The sequence below is a fragment of the Phocoena sinus genome, chromosome 3 (genome assembly GCF_008692025.1).
Source record: "Phocoena sinus isolate mPhoSin1 chromosome 3, mPhoSin1.pri, whole genome shotgun sequence".
NCBI lineage: Eukaryota > Metazoa > Chordata > Mammalia > Artiodactyla > Phocoenidae > Phocoena > Phocoena sinus.
In genome coordinates, this window is record NC_045765.1 from 173,514,079 (window position 1) to 173,535,727 (window position 21,649).

Genomic DNA, 21,649 nt, shown 5'->3' on the forward strand with positions numbered 1-21,649 from the left:
CCAGATTTTTCCATGGAAAGTGGAGGCGACCAGTTCTTGGAAACAAATACCCAAGTGCCACGTGAACACGAAGGGGGGTTTTCTGCCCCAAATTGCCCAAGCTGAGTTTTATTAACTATTCGTCTGTTCATGGCGGCCAGATGCAGTGATTAAGTGGGTCAGCCTTCACGACGCCGGAATGTGGCCAAGACTCGGGGGCTCTTCCCAGCCGGCAGGTGGGCGGGGCCCCACAGGACTCGCAAGCGCACTGGCCTCCTCTGGACAGGCCTTGAGAAGGGCGCTCCTAGCCACGAGGTAAAGGCCCCGACCTCACCGCGGGAGTCCCGAGCTTAGGAGGTGACAGCGAGGGGAATGGGGGGGGGGGGCAACGAGATTATGTTCCTAGGGGCTGAGGTGAGCAGGACACGCCCAGCAGGCGCACCCCCGCTGCAGCTCTGACTCTCCCTGGGAGTGCGGGCAGGGTGGGGGCACCACCAGTCTGCTCCTGGGCCGCTGGCCTCACCTGGCAGGCATGTGTGCTGCAGGCAACATGCGTGTGTACACGCATAGCCATAGGTGTGCATGCCGACACACAGACACGCACACCCATACGCACAAATACACGTGTGCACGTGCCCACACACTCACGCGTGCGAGTCCATCCATGGGCCGACTCGCGTGTGCACCTGCTCACACATACGCGTACAAGCACACACACTCACGTGAGTGTACCCGCACCGGGAGGGTCCCGACTGTCTCCTTCTGTGCACACGTGCTTACATACACTGACACACGCACACATAACCTTGCACGCGTATACACACCCACCCATACCTATGTAGGCACACACCCACACACTGTGTACACACTTTTATGCTTGTTCGCTTGCAATGTACACACACACGCTCACACAGCATCCACGCATATGCAAACACACGCTCACGCACGCACGTGCAGCCCACCCTCTCCTCTGACGCCACCCCCCGTGCTGTGGGCGGGGCCACTCAGGACTTCACGTCCCCGTTCACCGAGACCGTGGACTGCGCACCAACCAGCCCCTGCTGGTCCCCTGCCCTCTGGAAGCGGTTCCTGATGAGCTTGTAGATGGCAAAGCCAGGGATGGCTAGGCAGGGCACCCCGGCCACGACGACCACCACGCCGTACACCCAGTTCGGGTACTTCACTTTCTGGGATTTGGGAAATTCCTCCTGGAGAGAGAGAGCGACCTTGGGGTGAGCAGACGAGGCAGCCGGGGCCTCCCTCGGGGCGAAGTGCCCTCTCCCCCGTGTGACTCCCTCCTGGCCTCCAGGCCGAAGGGAGGGGGAGCCGGCCCCCAGCCCCACCCCGGAGGCCCAGGGCTCACGTAGGCCGGGTTCCAGACGCTGTACACGAGCTCCTCGTTGACGCTGATCACGAGGAAGAACAGGAAGATGGTCAGCATGAGCAGCGGGCTCACCACCCTCCACGTGACCTGCCAGAAGATGTTGGGCTTGTGGCCGATCATGAACGCGATGTCCCGGTTGAACCTGCAAAGCAGAGACCGAGGGGGCTGTCCCCGGTGCACACTGAGACACCTTTAATCCCAAGACGGCGGAGGGCGGGCAGCCGCTCCACCCCCAGACAGACGGTCCCAGTCCTGCCATGCCGCACCCTGACCCGTCACATCCTTCTGGGCAAAGATGCGCCTCCCCGAGGAAGACCACCGTGGGCACAGCAGAAGCCGATCTTAGCCTCTGAGGACCCCCGCCGCCCCACGGTGCCACTGCCCGGCTGGACTGTGGACTCGTGTCAGAGGCGGCCCCGGGCAGGCACTGATGCACAGGAGGGGCCGGAACTTCTGGGGATGGAGGAGGGAAGCCGTCGAAGCCTCTGCCCCAGCCTCCTTGGCACGGCAGCAGCCCTGCCCTTGGGGAACCTCACCATCTCCCCCTGCCCTGTGCCCAATGCCCTTCTGCACAGATGCGTTTGTCGTCTGCAGAAATCAGAACAAAGTGGGCAGAGCGTAAACGTGAGCCGTCCAGGGCCCGGCGAACACAGAGGATGCTGCTGGAGAAGCGCAGGCGCCCAGGCCTTGTCCCCGTGGGGCTCAGGAGCCCCGTGACCGGACGCTTCCGCTCGGCCCGTCCTCCCCGAGGCAAGCGATGCAGGGTAGCTGCCCGGGGCCAGTGTCTGGCTTCAACAGCCTTCCGGCTGTTCACAGAGGGATGTGATCTCTCAGACAGTTTCACACCTGCTGCAAGGTCAGCATCACACATGCGGCGACATCCGTACCTTTCCATCCGCACGTCCCTCCCTGACGTCTGCTGATGCTACACACAGCAGGTCTCCCAAGTGCGCCTCAGTCTCCCCACGGCGCCACCAGGCTAGTTCGAGTTGTGTTGCGAGTGAACCCCCTGCACGTGTGTCCTTACACACGCGCATGCTCTTGGTGGTGCAGGAAAGGGGTCCCAAGGTGGCTCCCTCTATGGGTTTCCAGCAGATTATTTCTGGAGCTGTGGTGAGTCCAGCTCCTACTAAGAGCCCAGGGACCATCTTCTGGGTCCCCACCGATTCCCCGATGCCCTGAACGGCGGGCCAAGGGATGGCTGACCAGGCCACACTTGTCTGCCTTTCTTTGCCTGAGAAGCCCTCCCCAGACCCCAGGGAGCAGCCCTGGCTGGGCAGCCCGAGCTGGAATAAAGCACCCAGCTCCCTCCCCACAGGTGGGGTGCTGGGGAAGCCCCTCCACCCGCAGCAAGCGGCCTGCCTGTGCACCCGCCCTGGCTTCTCTCACCCACCCCGAGACTGTGCTATCTCCTTCCGCTGCTGCCAGCGCTTATCCTGGGGCCTGGGAGCATCTGGAAGCTGGACGGGGTACGGTTTGCATGCATGCGGGACCCCTCTTCTCCCCCTGTCGCCCTCCCAGGGCCAGGCCCCTGCCTACACCATGCCGGGCCGGAAGGGAGATGCAGGCTTGGTCCCGTGTCTTCGCGGGCCTGCCGCCCCTTGTCCTGGCCCGAACGCATCCCCTTGTCCCGTGATGGGAATGTCCCCTGGCCATTAGAGATGGTCCTTCGCCTTCCCTCTTACCTGTCTATGCCGTACACGTAGACGACGGAGAACATCTCGAAGAAGGCAACGGTGAGCAGGGGGATGGAGCCCGCGTACCTGTCCAGCAGGGACAGCCAGTACTGGCCGGAGTTCAGCGTGAAAATTAAGGCGAGGAGGTACGTCCCCAAGCAGATGAGGCCTGCGGGGCGCAGCAGGGCCATTGTCGCTGGGCAGAGCGGGCCGCCGGGGACCCAGGCCCCACATCTGCACCACGGCCGAGACCCCCGGAGCCGGTCCTCCCAGCTCTGCCCGCACGGCCCCGGCCCCGGTCCGGCCTACCTGTAAGCAGCTCCTTGGGCCAGTTTTTGGGGATGACGTTGAGGTCCTGCAGGGGCACCACCACACCCTCCATGTTCCCAAACATGGACGACAGGCCCAGACAGAATAGCATGATAAAGAAGAGCACGGACCAGAGCGGGGCCGCCGGCATCCTGGTGATGGCCTCGGTGAACACGATGAACGCCAGCCCGGTGCCCTCCACGCCCTGCAGGGTGCGGCAGGCGCGTCACCCAGGGGCCAGGCTGGCCCTGTCGTCAGACGGCCCTCCGCCTGCCAAGCCAGCACCACGCAAATATGGCTGATGGGAGCCATTGTGGGAAACGACCAGACCTTGTCTTTTAGCCCTAAGCGTATTTTTAAAAGCTGAACTAGTTTCGCGACCGGGAAGTGGATCACATTGTCCAGCAGTGGTCGGGGCCCCGTGCGGCCGGACAGACACTCGGCAGACGCACACGGACTGCCATCTGCTCACTGATGGGCACCACCACCCCCTACGTCTGGGGCCAGAGCACTAAACGACTTCAATGGGCCCGAGCGCGAGTCCCCAAAGCAGACACCCTGGGCGTGCGCCCACCAGTGGTCACAGCAGCCGACGGGGCAGGCAGCACCAAGGACGCGCCCGCGGGCACGTAATGACCACGCTCTGCCCGGGGTGGGTGGTCCTGTGCGGCCACACGCGGCCCACACAGGTCAGTGAGGCCTCAGGCAGGAGCTGCCCCTCTTGGGGGCCAGGGTTCCCGGGGGTAGAACCTCCTCAGAGAAACCTGAGCTCGGAGGGACTGAGCGGGGAGCCGGCAGCCCCGCAGGACTCACGCAGGGCCGGGATCCCATCAGAAGCCGGGGCCCAAGGCAGCGCAGCAGCATTTACACCAGGGCCCAGGACACAAGGACTCAGCTCCACGCAGAAGAGTGGGAGGCTGAGGGGCGTCGTCACCAGCGGCCTGGTCCCACACCGCGGAGGAGCGTGTCCGGGGTTCTAAGAGCCCAGACCCCGTGGAAAAGACAAAAGCACGTCTGCGCTGCCCGGGGCGTGGGGAGGGGGGCAGGAGCTCTGCTGACGGAGGACGTCCAGGGTGCGGGACTGTGTGAACTTACAGCGTAAACTTACTAAAACCCTGCAAACTGCGCGGGACACGGGAGAGCTTCCAGGTGAGAACTGACACCTCGATAAGGTTGCTTTTTAAAAAGAAAGGAAATTCAGTCTCTTGGCCGGGGAGGGGGTCACCGTGACTCCGTCCCTCTCACCCGGGGCTCCCAGGGGAGAGCCAGGCAGGGAGGACCCTCTGCTCTGTGTCCACTCCTGGCGAGATTGTGCTGTCGCCGGAGAAACAGTGCCAGGCCCTCACAATGCTCCACATGCCCCGAAATGTCGGGTGGCTCCAAATAAGAAAATTGCAAAAACAAAATTAGTAAATGTTGGCCCATGAGCATCACAGAACGCAACATCACTGATCTTGGAGTTGGTGTTCAAAGCATCTGTGCGTCAGGCGAGGGTTTCCCAGCACCGTGACAGCCACCAGCTGTCGAGTGATTTCAAAAGTATAGTTAGGGGCTTCCCTGGTGGCGCAGTGGTTGGGGGTCCGCCTGCCGATGCAGGGGACGTGGGTTCGTGCCCCGGTCCGGGAAGGTCCCACGTGCCGCGGAGCAGCTGGGCCCGTGAGCCATGGCCGCTGAGCCAGCGCGTCCGGAGCCTGTGCTCCGCAGCGGGAGAGGCCGCAGCAGTGAGAGGCCCGCGTACCGCAAAAAAAAAAAAAAAAAAGTACAGTTATAATGACTCTGCCCTTTTTGCAGAAGAAATTAAAGTAAAAATGGACCACAGGGTGTTTCTGTGTGTTTGACCTGAGGCCATGGAGAGGTCAGGCCCACGGAGGCCCTTGGGTCCCTGCCTCTGCATCTCGGGGCCTCACACTTGGGGCTCGTGGCCCAGCAGACGCTGGTGCCCTAGAGCCAGCGCCCAAGGGGCAGGAGGGGCAGGGTGGGCCGGCACGTGGCAGGGGGACGGGTCTGTCGGAACTGAGCTCCCGGGGGAAGCTTGGTGTCCACCCAAGGTGCCCGCTGCCCTGCCTCGCGGCCCAAGGTGCCTACCTCCGAGAGGAAGGTGTTCATGTCGCATGTCTGGAACTTGAGCTCTGCGTAGGCCGCGGGGTTGGAGGCATTGCACCACTGCTGCATCTCAGCGAAGTTCTCCTGTGTCACGTTGCCTTCGGGCAGGTCGAAGCCATTGATGAGTGTCAAGATGTTCCTGGAAATAGAGTGAGGCTGACTCCAGCCCTGGGTGGGCTCCCTGGAGGCGGAGGCGAGGGGCGGGGACGCAGCGGCCACCAGGGCGCCAACCAGCCACTCACGCGCTGAAGCAGTCATCGAAGCGCTCGGTGGCCCGGAAGCCGATGATGGAGTAGACCACGGTGGCCGCGTACACGGACGTGAAGCCATTGATCACAGACACGATGACCGAATCCATCTCACAGTTGTTGCTGCGGACGAAAGCGGCTTCGGTGACCACAGGCCCGGAGACACCGTGTACACCCGACCAGCCCGCGCTGGCACAAGTGGGACGGCCAGAGCCATCGGGCCAGCCTGAGAGGCTGAGCCGCCCCTGGGCATGGATGGGGGAGGGGCTCTCGGACAACCCGCCCGGACGCCAGGTGACGGTCCCCAAGCCCTGCTGCGACCTGGTGGCCCCTCGGTGCCCCCAAAAGCCCTGGGGACCCCCAGAGCTGGAGCTGGAGATGCCTGTGTTCAAGTCTCTGCTGGGCCAGCGTCTGCTCTGGGCCCAGGAGGTGACTCGTCGGCCCCACGCGGGCAGGACAGCCTGGACCTTACAGCCCACCAGCCACAGAGGCTTCAAAGAGGCGGCGTGGGCCAGGTGTCCCCCACCCCCTGGCCGGGACCCCTTCCCTCCCCCCTCCCTGCCCCCCTGCCCCTGCCAAGGACCCCTTCTGCCGGCCGCAGGCCCTCACGGCTGAGGACTCCCCCCTCCACCTGGACACCCAAAGCCTCCCTCACCTCGGCGCATGACCACTGACCTCCCCCCTCCCCCCTGCCGACAACACCATCCTTCCAGACGCTTCCATCAGGAGCCCCCAGGGAAATGCAACTCAAACCACAGTGAGATGCCATGGCACACCCACCAAGGCGGCCGGAACCAAAACATTTGAGAGTGACAGGTGTGGGTGAGGGTGTGGAGGGACCAGGGCTGCGCACACGGCCCTGTGGGGGGCTGTGAGGTGGGGGCGCCGCGGTGGAGAACTGCTCCCCAAATGCTTAGACCTCGAGCCGCCCTGCAGCCCACCAGCCCTGCCCCTTGGGGTACACCCGCGGGGAGCCAGAACAGGCGCACACGGAGCTTGAACGCAAACATTCACGGCAGCCGGCAAGTGGACACAACCAGATGCCCAACGGCCGAGGGATGATACACGGAGCCCAGCGTGGCCCGTCCACAGGCCTCAGGGCGACTCGGCCACGAAAAGAAGGAGCGTGACGCACGTGACAGCCTGGACGAACCCCGAGGGCCTCAAGCTCAGTGGGAGGAGCCAGACACAGAGGGCGGAGCCTGAGGAGGCCGCATCTGTGAGATGTCAGAAGGGGCTGACCCCCGGGGAGAAAGCAGCTGAGTGTCCGGGGGCCGGGGAGGGCGAGGGGCTGGCTGCTGGGCGGCGCGGGCTTTCTCTCGGGGGTTGGAAATATTCTGGGATCAGCGGCAACCGTTGCATGGCTCTGTGAGCACACGAAAAGCCGCGGGACTGTGCGCTTTAAAGGGGGCGGGTGTGTGCGGCCAGGAGCAGCTGAATCTTCACCCTCAACTACCCCCCACCCCCCACCCCCCCGCGCCAGTCCGCTGGGCCTCACGGCACCCTCGGCCTGGGTGACCACACTCAGCACCCACCCGCCGTCGGAGCCTTTGTTCACGTGTTCTGGAGCCCCAGCGCGCTCTGACGCCAAGCCGGCCCAGCCCCCGGCTCCAGACCCCTCGCCCTGCTCGGTTCTTCCTTTTCTCCGAGTCTCTCATTGCCTGCGACCTGACAGAAGCTCACCGTGCTGGTGTGCCTCTGCCGGACGCATGGACGCGGGACCCAGGAGCATGGGTCCTGGCGCGTGGGAGGCGGGGGCGGGCGCCCTGTAAGTGCTTATGAGATGAGCGGACACCGCTGCGCTCCCCTGGAGGCCCTGGGGGTTCTGGTACTTTCTGTGTGGGTGTCGGTCTGGGGTGGACGGTGCGGGATGCCGAGGGGTGGGGGACGGAGGGGGTAGCAGCAGCGCTCGCTGCCTCAAGGGCCAAGGCACAAAGGGGAGGCCAAAGGGTAAGCAGGTCCCGCCCGCCTGCTCATGGCCCAGCCGACCGCAGTCCAAGAGGCTCGGACCGGCGCCTCTGGAGAGCGCGCGTCCCTTCCCTTCACGCTCACGGCAGGTCCAATGTGGAGACCGAGGCTCCGAGCACCGGAACACCTGGTGGAGTGACAGCCCTGCCGCCCACGGGACCCTCTGTCCCTCGTACTCACTGGACAGAGTTGTAGCTGGAGAAGGAGATGAGGCCCCCAAAGGCCAGCGAGAAGGAGTAGAAGACCTGGGCCCCCGCATCGAGCCAGGTGACTGGGTTGGCCAACTCCGTGACCTGCGGCCAAACAGACACCTTCGGCTGTGCGCCGCTGATGCGGGGGTGTGGGAGACACAGGAGGGGCGCCCAGGGGGGACAGGAGCCTGGAGGCAAGGTGACGGCCGAGGCCACCGGTCGGCGGTCAGAGGGAAAACGGCCCCGAGGCGACAGCTGATGACCCTCCACCCAGAGCCGCAGCTGAGCCGGCCCATGACCCGCACAGGCCCGGCCCAGATGCAGGGACCCTGGGACCAGGCAGGCGCTGCGGTGCCCAGGCCAGCGGGTGGCCGGCGGGGACTCACGTTGGGCGTGAAGAGGAAGACGATGCCACTGGAAGCTCCCTTCAGCGTCAGGCCCCGGATCAGGAAGATGGTCAAGACGACGTAGGGCAGCGTGGACGTGACGTACACGGCCTGGGGAGGTGGCAGGTGTGGGACAAAGGAGGCCAGAGCGGGGGTAGGGGCCCCCGCCTCGAAGAGGAGGCTGGCCACGTGGGACCTGCGCTGCTCTGCTCCGTGCGCCCCGGGCCCCAGCCTCCCTCTCTGGTTTCTATGTTCTGTTGTGAACACGGTTGCTGTTTAGCTCTGCCGACCGGACGGACGTCCCTGTCCCCCCCACACTCGGCTTCCTAAACACGTGCTTGAGAGCCATCTGGTCCAGCACCGAGTCTGCGGCCCTCCCAGACAGAGGGCACGCAGGGGCTGGGCCCCCGGAGCTGGTGAAGGGGCAGCAGCTTGGGCGCGGCCCCCCCCAGCGCCCCCGGGACTGCCCGCTGTCCCTGCACCTTCCTGGTGGCTGGTGAAGGGGCAGCAGCTTGGGCGTGGCCCCCCAGCGCCCCCGGGACTGCCCGCTGTCCCTGCACCTTCCCGGTGGCTGGTGAAGGGGCAGCAGCTTGGGCGTGGCCCCCCTAGCGCCCCCGGGACCGCCCGCTGTCCCTGCACCTTCCCGGTGGCTGGTGAAGGGGCAGCAGCTTGGGCGTGGCCCCCCCCCAGCGCCCCCGGGACTGCCCGCTGTCCCTGCACCTTCCCGGTGGTCTCGATGCCGCGGATGGTGCACACGTAGAGCACACTCCAGGCGCACGTCAGGCACAGCAGGACCCACCACTGCACGGAGCCCGAGTCGTCGATGGAGGTGGAGACGTTGAGGGTCTCCCGGTACCAGTAGTAATCCACGGGGGAGCTGCGGGCACACTCCTCCACGTAGCCTGGCACGGGCACCCATGTGAGTGTGGGTCACGGAGCAAACGGACCCCCAGGGAAGAAGCTCGGGCCCAGATCCCAGGGCACTGATGCCAGGGGTGCAGGGCGGCTGTGCCCAGCCATACACGTGTGTGCACAGCCACACGCAGCAGACACTATGCGCACGGCGTACTAGCAGGTGTGCGAGCACGCTTGCATGCGGTCGTGTGCGCGTGTGCTACTCGTGTACGTGGTTAGCATACGCACACGCCAAACAGACTTCTCACATGCAAACCCGGTACAGGCACACACACGCACACGTGTGGCGTGCACACAGGGCCTCCACTGCCTGCCTTCTCCCCCCACCCCCACCCCACGGCACTCAGACATTCAGGGGGTCACCAGCCTTTGGGGGTCCCAGGCCGGAGCCCACACCGGGCAGCTCTGTTCAACCTCACACACTCTCGCCACTCTGAGCCCCGGGGTCCCAGGGTCCTGATTGCCCCCCAGGCTCACGGAACCACAGAGAGACCCTGCCAAGGGGGCATGGTCTAATCCTGGCAGACCTCCCCTCACCCCGCCCCATCCCCAGAGATGGGAAGGTTGCCCTGAATGGTCCCAGTGCGCCCAGGGAGCCCACGGGGGCAGGGCCCGCCCCTCTCTGTGCTCCGGTTTTTGCCAAACTTGGGCTACAACCACGCGAACTTTGGAGAATCAGAGGGCGGCTGCTCGTGGGCCGGCGCCCCCCCCCCCTGCCCCAGGCCCTCCAGGGCTCACCTGTCTGGTTGGCGTTGAGTGGGCACTGGCTCCACGGCAGGGGGTCCTGGAAGGAGTTGAAGAAGTACCACATAACCCAGGCGATGATGGTGTTGTAGTAGAGACCCACCATGAAGGACACGAACATGGATGCGATGCCTGAGGGGGAGTGGGGAGGTCACCTCTGGGGGGAGCCTCCTGGCCCACTGCGTGTGAGTGGACGGAGGCCCCAGACAGCAGGGGGCGGCCCCCGGCGGTCAGCGTCCCTCCCGGTCCCTGCTCTGGGCAGGCCGTGGGGCGCTCCGCTCTCCCCACATGTCTGCCCCTCCCAGGCCCTGCACGCCTGGGGACTCGGGACGTCCTCTGCTGCCCGGTTAGCCCCTGGTGGCCTGGACCCTGCAGCCACACCCCAGGAGATTCTAAGGAAGGGTTTGCAAAGGCCTCAGGGTGGGGACCGTGGAGCCCTGGGACCTTCCTGTCCCCGAATCGTGAAGGGAAGGAAGGAGGACAGGGTGGGGCTTGCTGCCAACATGGGACCCCAGGCAGGCGCCCAAGTCAGAGTGCAGACACGCACCTACGCCCTTGAGGGCCGGGTGAATGGAGCTCCAGACGCCCACGCTCCCCTTCCGCAGCCGCTGCCCTATGGCGAACTCCAGGTGCAGCAGGGGGATCCCCTCCAGGACCAGCAGAATGAGGAAAGGGATCATAAACGCCCCTGGAGAGGGAGGGGCGGCATGCAGTCAGGGGGCAGCTCGCTGGACTGCACAGGCCACCTTCACAGGCGTTTGTCACAAACACAAAGGATATCGCCGTCGACAACGCCCGTGGTGACGGCCAGCGGTGTTGCTGTGGGCGGGGCTCACGCCACCTCCTAACGGGGGCCAGCTCACCCTTGTCTGCCATCCCTGCAGGACGCTGTCTGCGCCACAGCCCCCGGAGGGCGAGGGATGGTGTCCACGTGTAGGTGGAGCCCAGGGAGGGGCACGTGCCAGGGTGAGTCCCTCAGCGGGTGTGGACACACGTGGCACCCTCACGCAAAGGTAGGGAAGGGCAGAGGGGAGAGGCCAGGGGTTCAGAGGCTGACCCGGACATCTGGCAGGAGGGCTTCTCAATCTGAGGCTCAGGGACCCTGCCCTGGGGACGTACGGGAGCCAGACGCAGCACCTGCCGGCCCTGCTCCCTGACGGGCACCAGGGTCCAGCCTGGCACCGACCAGGAGTCCCGTGAACATCTGCCGAGCATAAGTGAAGGACGGGGACGTGGTGACACCTGCTTTCACGGTGCATGTGCTCCCACTGGGCTCTGCTACCTGGCCCACAGTGACGCCCCTTCTTTCTGTGCCCCTTCCCACTGCTCCGTCCTCAGCACCACCACCCCCAGTCCCCAAGCCATGGTTGTGCCAGCCGCCCTGGCCCGATCCAGGTCGGGCCCCCCAGCTGCTCCCAACACCCTGAACCGGGCTCCGGGGAAAACCGGGGGGGAATTCCAGGTGCACACGGCCTGGCACCGCACCGAGCGCAGCGCAGCCGAGATTAGCACAATCGTGGTTACCAAAGGTCGTTCCCATTAGTCGGGACGAACCTCAAAGCCGAAACTGGGCGCTAAGAATTGGAGACACATGACTGCTTCAGGACTTACGAGCGGATCCAGGTCCAGCATGATGGGGTCACGCGGTTGGGTTCCCAGGACGCCGGGGCTGCCCTGGGACGCTCGCTCTGTGGCACTACCTCTCCGCCCCAAGTGGCCGGTGTCCAGCTGTGAACCTACCAAGTGAGGGGGTGCCCCGCGTCTGCCCCTCACCCTGGGTGTGACACCCCATCTGGAGTGTCTGTGCAGCCCCCGTCTCCCTGCCTTCCCTGCGCCCACCTCTCCCCCTCGTCCTCCCCGCCCCCGCCCCTTTCTCCGGCACGCTCATTCTCTGTTCTCCCCCAGATATCGCAAACCCTTCACTTCTGCCCCGTCGTCTCCCGGACCGCAGCCAGGCCACCACCTCCCCACACTGGCCCCCCGGTCAGCGTGCGTGTCACAGCCTGAGCTAGCGGTCCTCGGTGGCGTGGCGCTGTGTGTGCCCACGGGTATGTGAGTGAGTGTGAGAGCGTGTGGGCGTGTCCGTGTGTATGTGGACACTCGGTGTAAGCGTGCGTGTGGATGTGTGTCCTCGTGCACGTGTGGGTGCACGCAGCGTGTGCGTGTGCAGGTGTGAGAGGGTGTCTGTGTGCACACGTGTGTGTGTCGAGAGGGACTCGGAGGGGCGGGGGGCCCACAGCCTCTGCCAGCCCGGCTCTCCCTTGAGCTCCTGGCTTAGTCCCTTGGCCTTTTCTCTTTTTCCCTCCTCCGTCTGCCTCCACAGAGCCCTCACGTTGGGCGGACAGGCCCCAGAGCCCGGTGGCACCTCCTCCCTCCCCGTGGCCCTTCCTCGCTCTCCACGCCAGGACGCTGAGGGGCCACAGGCCGCAAGACTCTCTCCCAACCTGGGGCTCCAGGGACAGGCTTCTTCCGGTTCCATGGCTGCCAGGGGGCTGAGGGCCAGGAAGCAAGAGGTGTGGGCTGTGACCACGAGGAAAGACCCCAGGAAAAGAAGGCCCAGCAGACGGATCCCCTGAGGGAGGGGAGGGGAGCTGCCCTGGGTCTGGGGACACGGCCGGAGACGTAGGCTCAGGGCAGGGACTCCTGCGATCCCTCTGTCAGTGAAGGTAAAGTTGAAATAAGATTTGTCTCTCTGACGTTTTCTTGGGAGCTTGATTTGAAAATCTTTGGGGCAGAACTACCAAGAAGAAAACGACCCCATGATTCCAAATCCCGTCCCCTCCCCTCATGGTGCCACTTTTACTCACCCCCCACCCCCAGTCTCCCTGCCCCTTCACCTCCATCTGGAAACTCCTATTCATCCTTGAAAACCTCGCTTGGATAGCACTTCTTCCAGGAAGCCCCCCCTGCTGCCTGTTGTCCTGGCACCTCTCCCTCCCACAAGTTCCTCGGGGACCAGAGGCTCAGCTTCAAGAGGATGGGAGGGTGGGACCAGCACATGTCCACTGCACCCCCAGAGGTGGGCTGGGCCAGGGAGCCCTCCTGTGTGCCCATGTCGTGCAGTCCGCCTGCCCAGTTCCCCCAGCCCTGGCAGCACCAGCAGGAGGCAGGCACTCTGCACCTTGTTCTTTCCAGGGACGTGTGGTTCTTGGCTTCTTTTCTCTCATGAAACTCAGGCTCCAGGGAATATGCATCTTCCCTTTTTAAACGGGCTCCCCTTCCGCAGGGGCAGGTGTGGAGGAGGCGGAGGGACAGAGGAGGGAGGGCTGTGGGTCTCACTGAGGGAGGAAAGCCACGTAAGTGCCCGGTGCCCAGCATGGTTCCAAAGGTCCCCAGAGGCAAAGACGACCCCCACGGAGGGACACACATGCAGAGAGAGACGCAGGGGCAGGAGACGTAAACACCACCCCACCCCACCCCACCCCCGCCCCGGGATAACGACATGGAGTTTCTCCAAAAATCAGGAAGCCAGACGGGGGAGGAGGGAGCTGCCAGACAGGGGAGGAGGGAGCTGCCGGAAGAGGGCCTGGCGGTGGCCCACGTGGCGCAGGTTCAGGTTCGGGGTACCTCTCAGCTTTGGAGTCTCCCAGGGGCGCTTCACTTTCGTTTAATCATGAAGGATAATCGCAGACCCTCAGTCGGCTTCCAGGAGGAAAGCGAAGCGGAAACTGAGGCTGCTGCCCTTCCCGTGTCGAGGATTTGCCCGGGGACTTGGGGTGGTCCCATGCCTGGGCTTGTGTTGGGGGTGGGCAGCAGGTCCCTCAGTTGAGGGCCAGCCTCCCCCGGGCACTGCCCGCTTCCCCAGACACCCATGAGGGGCCGTGGGTCCCCCCGCCATTTCCCCAAATGACACCAGCGCCCGCCCTCACCCAGGGCCTGCCCTGCGTCCCTGCCAGCCCCGTGATCTGGACTTAGTGCCCGGCTGCCACGGAGCTGGCCTGCGGGAGGGGCCCAAGTAACGCGGGCGGGTCCTGCCCTCCCCGGGCCTGGCCCACCCTGCTGGTCTGTGCGGTCCCAGTCAGCATCTGGCAGAGCGGACCCCTGAAAGGCATCCAGGTCCCCCAGGCCAGGGGACGCCAGAGCCCCGTGGCACCGCCCCGCGGGCACAGCAGCTGCCCGGAGGGCCTGGGGGCAGAGAGGAGGCCTGGGTTTGTCCAGGGCCTAGAGGTCACGACCCCAGAAGTGGGACCACCCAGGACCCCACACTCCCGCGGGCCCTGCTCTGCCCTCCTCGCCTGGGCCCTGTCCCCTGCGGGAGCACCGAGCCCGTGTGTGCCCCGGGTCTGCCGGACGGGCAGAGGTGGCCATCGCAGAGGGAGTGGACAGAGCCGGGGTGTGGAGGCTGGCGATCCAGGCACCCCGGGGGGGCCCACCTCCTGGAAACCCAGATGGCACGGGGGAGGGCGGGGTGTGGCGTGGGGACCAGGGAGCTGAATGCAAGCGTGGCGCCCGATGCCGGACTCCTGGTCAGAGCAGAGGACAGGGAGCAGGTGCACTGCCCGCCTGCCGGCTGGACGTATAACCACGCGTGCGGAGCCCACGGAACGCTCACGGGGACTTGGGAAGGAGGGGCACAAAGGACGAAGGAGGAGATTCCTGAAGTGAGGCCACCCTGAGGCGTCGAGGGAGGAGCAGTGCGGACGGTGGGGGAGAGAGGCGGGGAGAGGTGCCAGCTTCCCCCACCCCCCAAGCCCAGAAAAGCAGCAGGTCTTTCCCAAGCCCCAGGGAGCTGAGACAGCCGGGGCTCCCACCCCCGCCCGCCCAGCAGGCTGCTCTGGGCCAGCCAGATCCTCCTCTGTGGCTGGGGCCACAGGCCTGCCTGCAGGGGGACAGCTCCTTCAGCATCACAGACCCCTGCTCTCTGCTGACAGCAAACACTCAGCCCAGAGCAGAGGCAAGCCGAGGCCAGGCCAGCCCGCGGGAGGGTGGAGGCGAGGGCTGCACACCCGCAGCCCCTGCTCGCGGAGATGCCGGGACCCACGGGAGACCCAGAACCAGAGGCCCGTGACTGCATGGTCCCCCAGGGCCGTGCAGCAGCCGCTCGGCGTGCACGTGGCCACACACGCAACAAATACCGGGCAAACGTCGCCAATGCTCAAGCCTGAATCGGGGGCCTGGGGGTCCTTGTTGTGGCTTTCTCTACTTTTCTGTATTTACTTTTTTTCATAATATAAAGTTTAAAGTATCAGGGGCCTGGGGGTCTTTGTTGTGGCTTTCTCTACTTTTCTGTATTTACTTTTTTTCATAATATAAAGTTTAAAGTAAAGTAAAAGATCGTTTACTTCTTGAATGACCCAGAACTCCTGGAAATAACTGGAGACAAAGTAAGTTTTCACCAAGCCAGAACGGACGGTCAGGGTGGGAGGAGGTCAAAAACCTTCAAAGGCGGCATTTATCCCCAAGCTGGACAACCACCCCCCTCCCTCCTAGCTGGCTCTGCGGGGGCGGGAACGTCACCCTGATGGGTCCCCCGCCACCCGCTGCCTTGTCCTCAGGGATCGTCTCCCGGGTGTGGAGGACAGGACGCCCAGTTCCTGACCTGTGAGCTGGCCCAGAGGACTGTGGTCGGGCCCTCCCGGGGGCGGGGGGAGCGGGTGGACCAGAGTCCCGACCTGTCTGGGGCGGGGCGGGCGGCAGCCTCGCCCAGGGTGCCAGGGGCTGGACCTCCACCCTCGCCCAAGCTGAGGAGGGGCGGGGCCGCCTGAGGGAGCCCAGCTGCCTCCGTCAGCGGGGTCTGCAGGCCGCTCTCGCGCTGCCCCTCGGGCTCCTGGCCCGTGTGCAGCTGCGCCCGGAAACCCCACTTCCCACGGGGAGCTGTTCCTAGTCAAGGGCCTAGGCTCCCTGGGAGTCTGAGGTCTTGGTTTCTGCTCTGTCACTCTCACTGAAGACCTTGCAGCTGCTGCCCGCGTGGTCCTCCCGGGCGTCCCTGCCCGGCTCTGGGGTCCCAGCCCCCTCTTCTCAGGGACAAGCCCCTGGCCTCCACCCACAAAGTGGGTCCACCCTGAGCCGCCCGGGGCCCACCTGCAGAGGGAGCATTCAGCCCTTCCTCCCTGCCCACCTCCTGTCCCTGTGCTGGACTCGAGGCTGGGACCCTCCCCCAGGACGGCCCCTCAGGGGCCGTGACCAGCAACTTCCAGAGGGGGGGCACCAGCCTCACTGAAGCAGCTGAGAGCCCGGCAATAATAGGCCGGACTCAGGCTGGGGGTCCTGACCTCGCAGGCTCCCTGGGGCCCCAGGCACAGAGGGAAGCGCAGGCTGGACCAGAGGCTCAGAGGACACACCCTCGCAGACACTCAGGAGCTCGAGCCCTTGGGGGTGGCACTGCGGGGACCCTGGGAGGCCACCTCCACGTCTGCTCTTCTGGGGGGCACTCGTGTCACAGAGCCTGGGAGAGCCTGCAGCTTCCTCGGAGTTAGAACTGACTCAGGTCACCGGAGGGCGCTCAAGAGCCCACAGATGTAGGAGCATCCCCAGAGCATCCGACCGGCCAGCTCTCGGGCTGGCCGTCCCGCGAGCGCTGCACCTGCCCCAGACCTCCTCCCCGAGTCCCGTTCCCCTACCCCAGGCCGGCATGGAAGGCGACACGCAGGGAGGGCCCAGCCCGGTGCCTACATGGTAGACTCACCAAGGGCTGGCGTTACTGCCCGTCGGGCCAGCACCTTCCACACTCAGAGGAGGGGGCTCCTCCCTGACCCCCACCCCCGGGTCAGACCAGGTCTGGGAACAGGGCAGGGCTCCAGGGTACTGGAGCATGGGGGCCCCCCACCTGACGCGCAGGCCCTGGATGTGCCAGCCCGGCGCGCCCGGAGCCGAGGGGCTTGCCGGCCCCCAGGCCACAGTGGGGCCTGGGGTGGAGGCGTGGGTGTCGCCCGCCCCGCCCGCCTACCTCCACCGTGGCTCTGGCACAGGTAGGGGAAGCGCCACACGTTGCCCAGGCCAACGCAGAAGCCCACGCAGGTGAGCATGTACTGAGCCTTGTTGTCCCACTTGGGCCGGGAGCTGCTCTCCTGCTTCTCGAGGCTCTCCAGCTCAGCCAGCGTGGGGATCCGGGCCTCCAGGCCGGGGTTGGGCAGCAGCAGCCTGACCATGGCGGGTGCAGGTGGGTCCCTCAGGCGCGGCCGGAGCAGAGGGTAAGTGGCCACGGGCCGGAGCCCCAGCACTTTATAGGGAACCTTTGGCACCTCACCCCGAGCACCTGGGCCGAAAGGAAGCGTCAGCAGATCTGGAGGGCGAGTCCACCAGACTGTTAATGCCTTATCTGCAGAGGCGCCGTGGACCCTCCAGGCTGCTCCCTGGCGCTGCCGGCCCCTCCCCCTGTGCAAACGCCAAGGCAGCGGCTCAGGTGAGCCTCGCCCACCCCCACCCCCACCGCGCACACCGGACTCTCCAGGAAGAGGGACCCGATGGTAGGACAGCCGCCTGGCTCTGCAGGACTCGGGCTCTCCGCACCCTCGGAGCCCCGCCCACCGGCCACAGCCCCCCCTGCGGAGGAGGGGAGGGGGCCCTCTTTCCCCAGCTCTCCCTGCCAGCGGGGGGACGTGGGGCATCCTGACCGCCTAACAGCTGGAGCCCTGGGTCCTGGCAGCAGCCCGCAGCCCTGTCCACACTGAGCCCGGTGCCGCCTGGGCCCCCCGGCCTGAGCTCTGGGCTCTAATTAGGTCCTCAGAGAGCGGGGCCACCGGCACCCGGTGCCCAGAGCTGCTTCAGGTGGGGCCTCCAGGCTGGGTCCTCATCCCCACGCGCTCTCCTGGGGGCTCAGAGCCATTGCCCTGCCGCCCCCGCCCCTCCCCCGCCCCCCAGCTGGAACCCTCCACCAGCTCCTGTGTCTCTATGGGCAAAGGCCTCCCGAGCCTGCAGGCCCTGCCTGCCCTGCCGTGAGCTCTCACCTCACCCCCCACTCCGGCCAAGGCCCCTACTGCTCCTCGGACACTGCCGCCCTCTGGGTGTCCAGGGGCCGTCCCCCCGCTTCGAGCAGGACACAGACTGCGGGTGGCCCTGCTCTCCCATCCACAGGAGCATCTTCTCCTGTGACAGGACGTGCGGCTTACTCAGTTCTCTGGCTGATCGCCTGGTCCCCCATTCCCGGCTGTGCGCTCCTCTCCCTGTCCCTTCACTCACATTTGCCCTATAGCAACTTTTTATCACAAAACAAATACACGCTTATAGTAAGGAAAATTGGACAGTTTACACCAGGAATTTTCTCATTGTTCTATACAGTTTTATAAACGTGTATGACACCCACTCACCCACTACTTGACATGTCAGTGTCTGTGCCTGATTTTTTTTTTTTTTTTGGCGGTACGCGGGCCTCTCACTGCTGTGGTCTCTCCCGTTGCGGAGCACAGGCTCCGGACGCGCAGGCCCAGCGGCCACGGCTCACGGGCCTATCCGCTCCGCGGCATGTGGGATCTTCCCGGACCGGGGCACGAACCCGCGTCCCCTGCATCGGCAGGCGGACTCTCAACCACTGCGCCACCAGGGAAGCCCCTGTGTGTGATTTTTACTTAACGTCATATCTTGAGAATGTTCCGTTCGTTAAATTAAAACTTTTAAACTAAATTTAGATTTTTCTTTATTTTATTTTATTAACTCTGTGTTAAATTTTTCTTTGAAACATCATTTTTGATGCCGAACGTCAAACGTGCTCCGGGTGTTGGGCCTACTGTAATTTACTACAGAAACTTTCCCTGACGTGGCACATCTCTGCTGCTTCCGGTTTTTCCCTGTTATAAATATTGCTGTGATAAATGTATGTGAACACATGTCTTTTTGTTATTGGTTGACAGGTTGGCGAATTTTCGTAAAGTGGGCACATCCCTGTAACAGCCACGCAGATCTAGAGACAGAACATCCCAGAACCCAGAGGCCCTGCCCCCCCACCCCCAGGCACCATCTGTCCGTCCACCTGCAGCTCTGAAAGCACAGCTGGGTTTGCTGCTCCGGAGCGCACCTCCCGCTCCCGGCTTCCCGGGCCAAGCGAGGTCCCTGGCTTCTTTGTGCCTCCGCCCCGCTGTCTTCTCGCGGGAAGTACCCGGTCCGTCAATCTGTCCTCAACCTGCGGGACAGCGTCTGGTTTGTGCCGTTTCCACGAGTGCCGCTCTGAAGCCCGTCCTCGCCTCCCGGTGCACTCGGGACGGTACCGGGGTGGATGATGCCCCCGGGGCGTGCACTGGCCCAGCCTGAGAAGACGCTGCAAAGCCGCTTCCGAGAGGACTGAGCCAGCTACCCGCAGGCCGGCCCCCGGGGATGGTCCACACTGTCACCAGTCACCGGCCTCCGGACCTTGTGGCCACAGTGACCCCGCTAAAGGCAGTGCACGGTGGCCTTAATCGGCGTTCCCCCCAGGCCTGTGACACCGCTGTCCTCCCGTGAAACCCATTCAATTGTCCTTTGCTGGTGGGATGCTGGCCCCGTCCCGCTAACCTCGAGGACCTGGTCATGCGCTCTGGGACCCAGAGCTTCCCAAGCCTCTTCCCGCTTAGCCTCTGTCCTCTCAGGGTGCCTTTGATGAGAAGCAGCTCCCATTACAATGTTGTCGGATCAGCTCACCTTTAAAAGACCTTGCCCACCTCAAGGTCATGAAGACACCCTCTCACGTTTAATCCAGAAGCTTTAATGTTTTCCTTATGCGTTTAAGTCAATGATCCTCTTGTCACGTGCTGTGTGCGGGCAGCTGTTGGCCAAGAGTCCTTCTTGGGGGTGGGGGGGGGGGACATGTCCAAACAACCTGTGGTACCTTTTACCCAGACTGTCACCCTTTCTCATGTCCTGCAGAGCTGCCCTTGCCATAAATGTTCATACCTGTGGTCTGTTTCTTCACTCTCCATCATGTTCCTTTGGTCTTTTTGCCCACTCTCTTCTCCAGGGCACACAGCCTTCATTCCTGAAGATGTATGATAGGTCTTACGTCTTCCAACTGTGTTCTTCAAGGATGCATACTTTGTGGGATAAGCTTGCCAATTTCCACAGAAAACCTGCTGGCATTTGGATTCAAGTGCATTCCGTCTATAGATCAATTTAAACGGGACCTTAACAATATTGAGTTTTTCAAACCGTAAGGGTAGTACATCCCTCCATTAATGTAGGTCTTCTTTTTCTCAATAATGTTTTACTGTTTTTGTGGGGTTTTTTGGCCACTCCACATTGCTTGTGGGATCTTGTAGTTCCCTGACCAGGGCTTGAACCCTCAGCAGTGAAAGTGCAGAGTCCTAACCACGGCACCGCCAGGGACTTCGTTTCATAGTTTTTTTCGTGTGGCGGTCTTGGAGATCTTTCATCGCATTTATTCTTGCATTTGACACTTTTGGACACTCTTGTGAATGGTATTTGTTCTTAATGTTTATCTTGTGTGTTGCTGGTACACATAACAACACAATTTTCATATCAAACTCTTTCTCTGACATTTTTTTTAATGTGCTGTTGGATTCTGTTTGCTAGTATTTTTTTTTCACACACACTGTATTTTATGTTCACAAGAGATAAATCAACTGTCACCAAGCGTTGTAAATGGGTGACCACAACTAAAGCAACAATGATTGCAATTACCAAACACGAAACACACCCACACTACGTTTCTCTGACATGTTTAACCATTGCTTTTAAAAGACATTCTTGGGCTTCCCCGGTGGTGCAGTGGTTGAGGGTCCGCCTGCCGATGCAGGGGACGCGGGTTCGAGCCCCGGTCCAAGAAGATCCCACATGCCGCGGAGCGGCTGGGCCCGTGCCATGGCCGCTGAGCCTGCGCGTCCGGAGCCTGTGCTCCGCAACGGGAGAGGCCACAGCAGTGAGAGGCCCACGTACGGCAAAAAAAAAAAAAAAAAAAGATACTCTCAATAAAAAAATATATTTTTTAAAATTTATTTATTTGGCCGTGGCGGGTCTTAGTTGCAACACGCGAACCCTCAGTTGCGGCGTGTGGGATCCGGTTCCCTGACCAGGGATGGAACCCAGGCCCCCCGCATTGGGAGCACAGAATCTCAGCCACAGAACCACCAGGGAAGTCCCATCAATACAAAATTATGCCAACTGAAAATGACAGTTTTAATTCATCTTTTCCATTCCTTTTACCTTTTCCTCTTCTACTTTTCTCACCGCAGTACGTCGTGTCCAGCACTGCACACAGCTGGTAACAGGAGCAGCCGGCTTCGTTTCCCATCTTGGGAGAAGCTTTCAGCATTTCCCCGCTCGGACCATTGAGTACGGTGCAGGTTTTTGTACAGACTCCTGTCCGGTTAAGGACGCTGCCTTCTGTTCCGCGCGTGCTCAGAGGCCCTCGCATTTTGCTGTGACAGCTTTACTGAGGCGGGATTCTCACAAGTGACAATCCACTCCCTTTCGTGTCTTCACAGCGCTGTACAACTGTCACAGCAGCAGAGGTCAGAGCGTTCTGTCACCCCCAGAAGAAAGCCGGCCTTCAGCTACTCCCCTCGTCACCCTTGAGGGGCCCTTTTTCTTTTAACGGTCGGCTTTAAACTCCTTTTCCTTTGTTCTCTTAAGGTGGTGAATATACAGCTTGATTTTTAACTTTGAAACAACCTCGCATTCCTGGGATGACCCCAGCTTTCCCAGGAATTATTTGCACCCCTGGGTGCGGTTTGCCGCAGGTTAGCCCAGAGGTTTCACAGCTACGTTCCTTTCCAGAGGAGCCAGTCCAGAATCCCAGTTGCTCACGGGCTCTGGTTCCTCCACCCCCAGAGCAGACGCGGGTCACAAAACGCCCCATCCTCCTGCCAAGAGGAAGACGGAC

At 63.0% G+C, this 21,649-nt stretch overlaps 1 protein-coding gene across 2 annotated transcripts; it reads right to left on the reverse strand.

Annotated features, from left to right (window-relative positions):
• Positions 1-624: 624 nt before the first annotated feature.
• SLC6A19 (solute carrier family 6 member 19) lies at positions 625-21,331 on the reverse strand. Of its 2 annotated transcripts, none has more exons than XM_032629028.1 (12): positions 20,971-21,331; positions 10,451-10,591; positions 9,898-10,035; positions 8,965-9,146; positions 8,245-8,355; positions 7,848-7,960; positions 5,694-5,822; positions 5,434-5,590; positions 3,349-3,553; positions 3,049-3,208; positions 1,343-1,505; positions 625-1,187 (listed from the first exon to the last, which is right to left on the reverse strand). In XM_032629028.1, exons 1-12 carry the CDS (start codon positions 21,179-21,181, stop codon positions 984-986), a joined length of 1,914 nt encoding a protein of 637 aa, XP_032484919.1. In that variant the 5' UTR covers positions 21,182-21,331; the 3' UTR covers positions 625-983. The 2 variants fall into 2 exon arrangements, with proteins under 2 accessions (XP_032484919.1, XP_032484920.1); XM_032629029.1 differs by lacking the exon at positions 20,971-21,331 and adding an exon at positions 16,790-17,057 and having other exon boundaries at positions 984-1,187.
• Between the last annotated feature and the right edge of the window lie 318 nt (positions 21,332-21,649).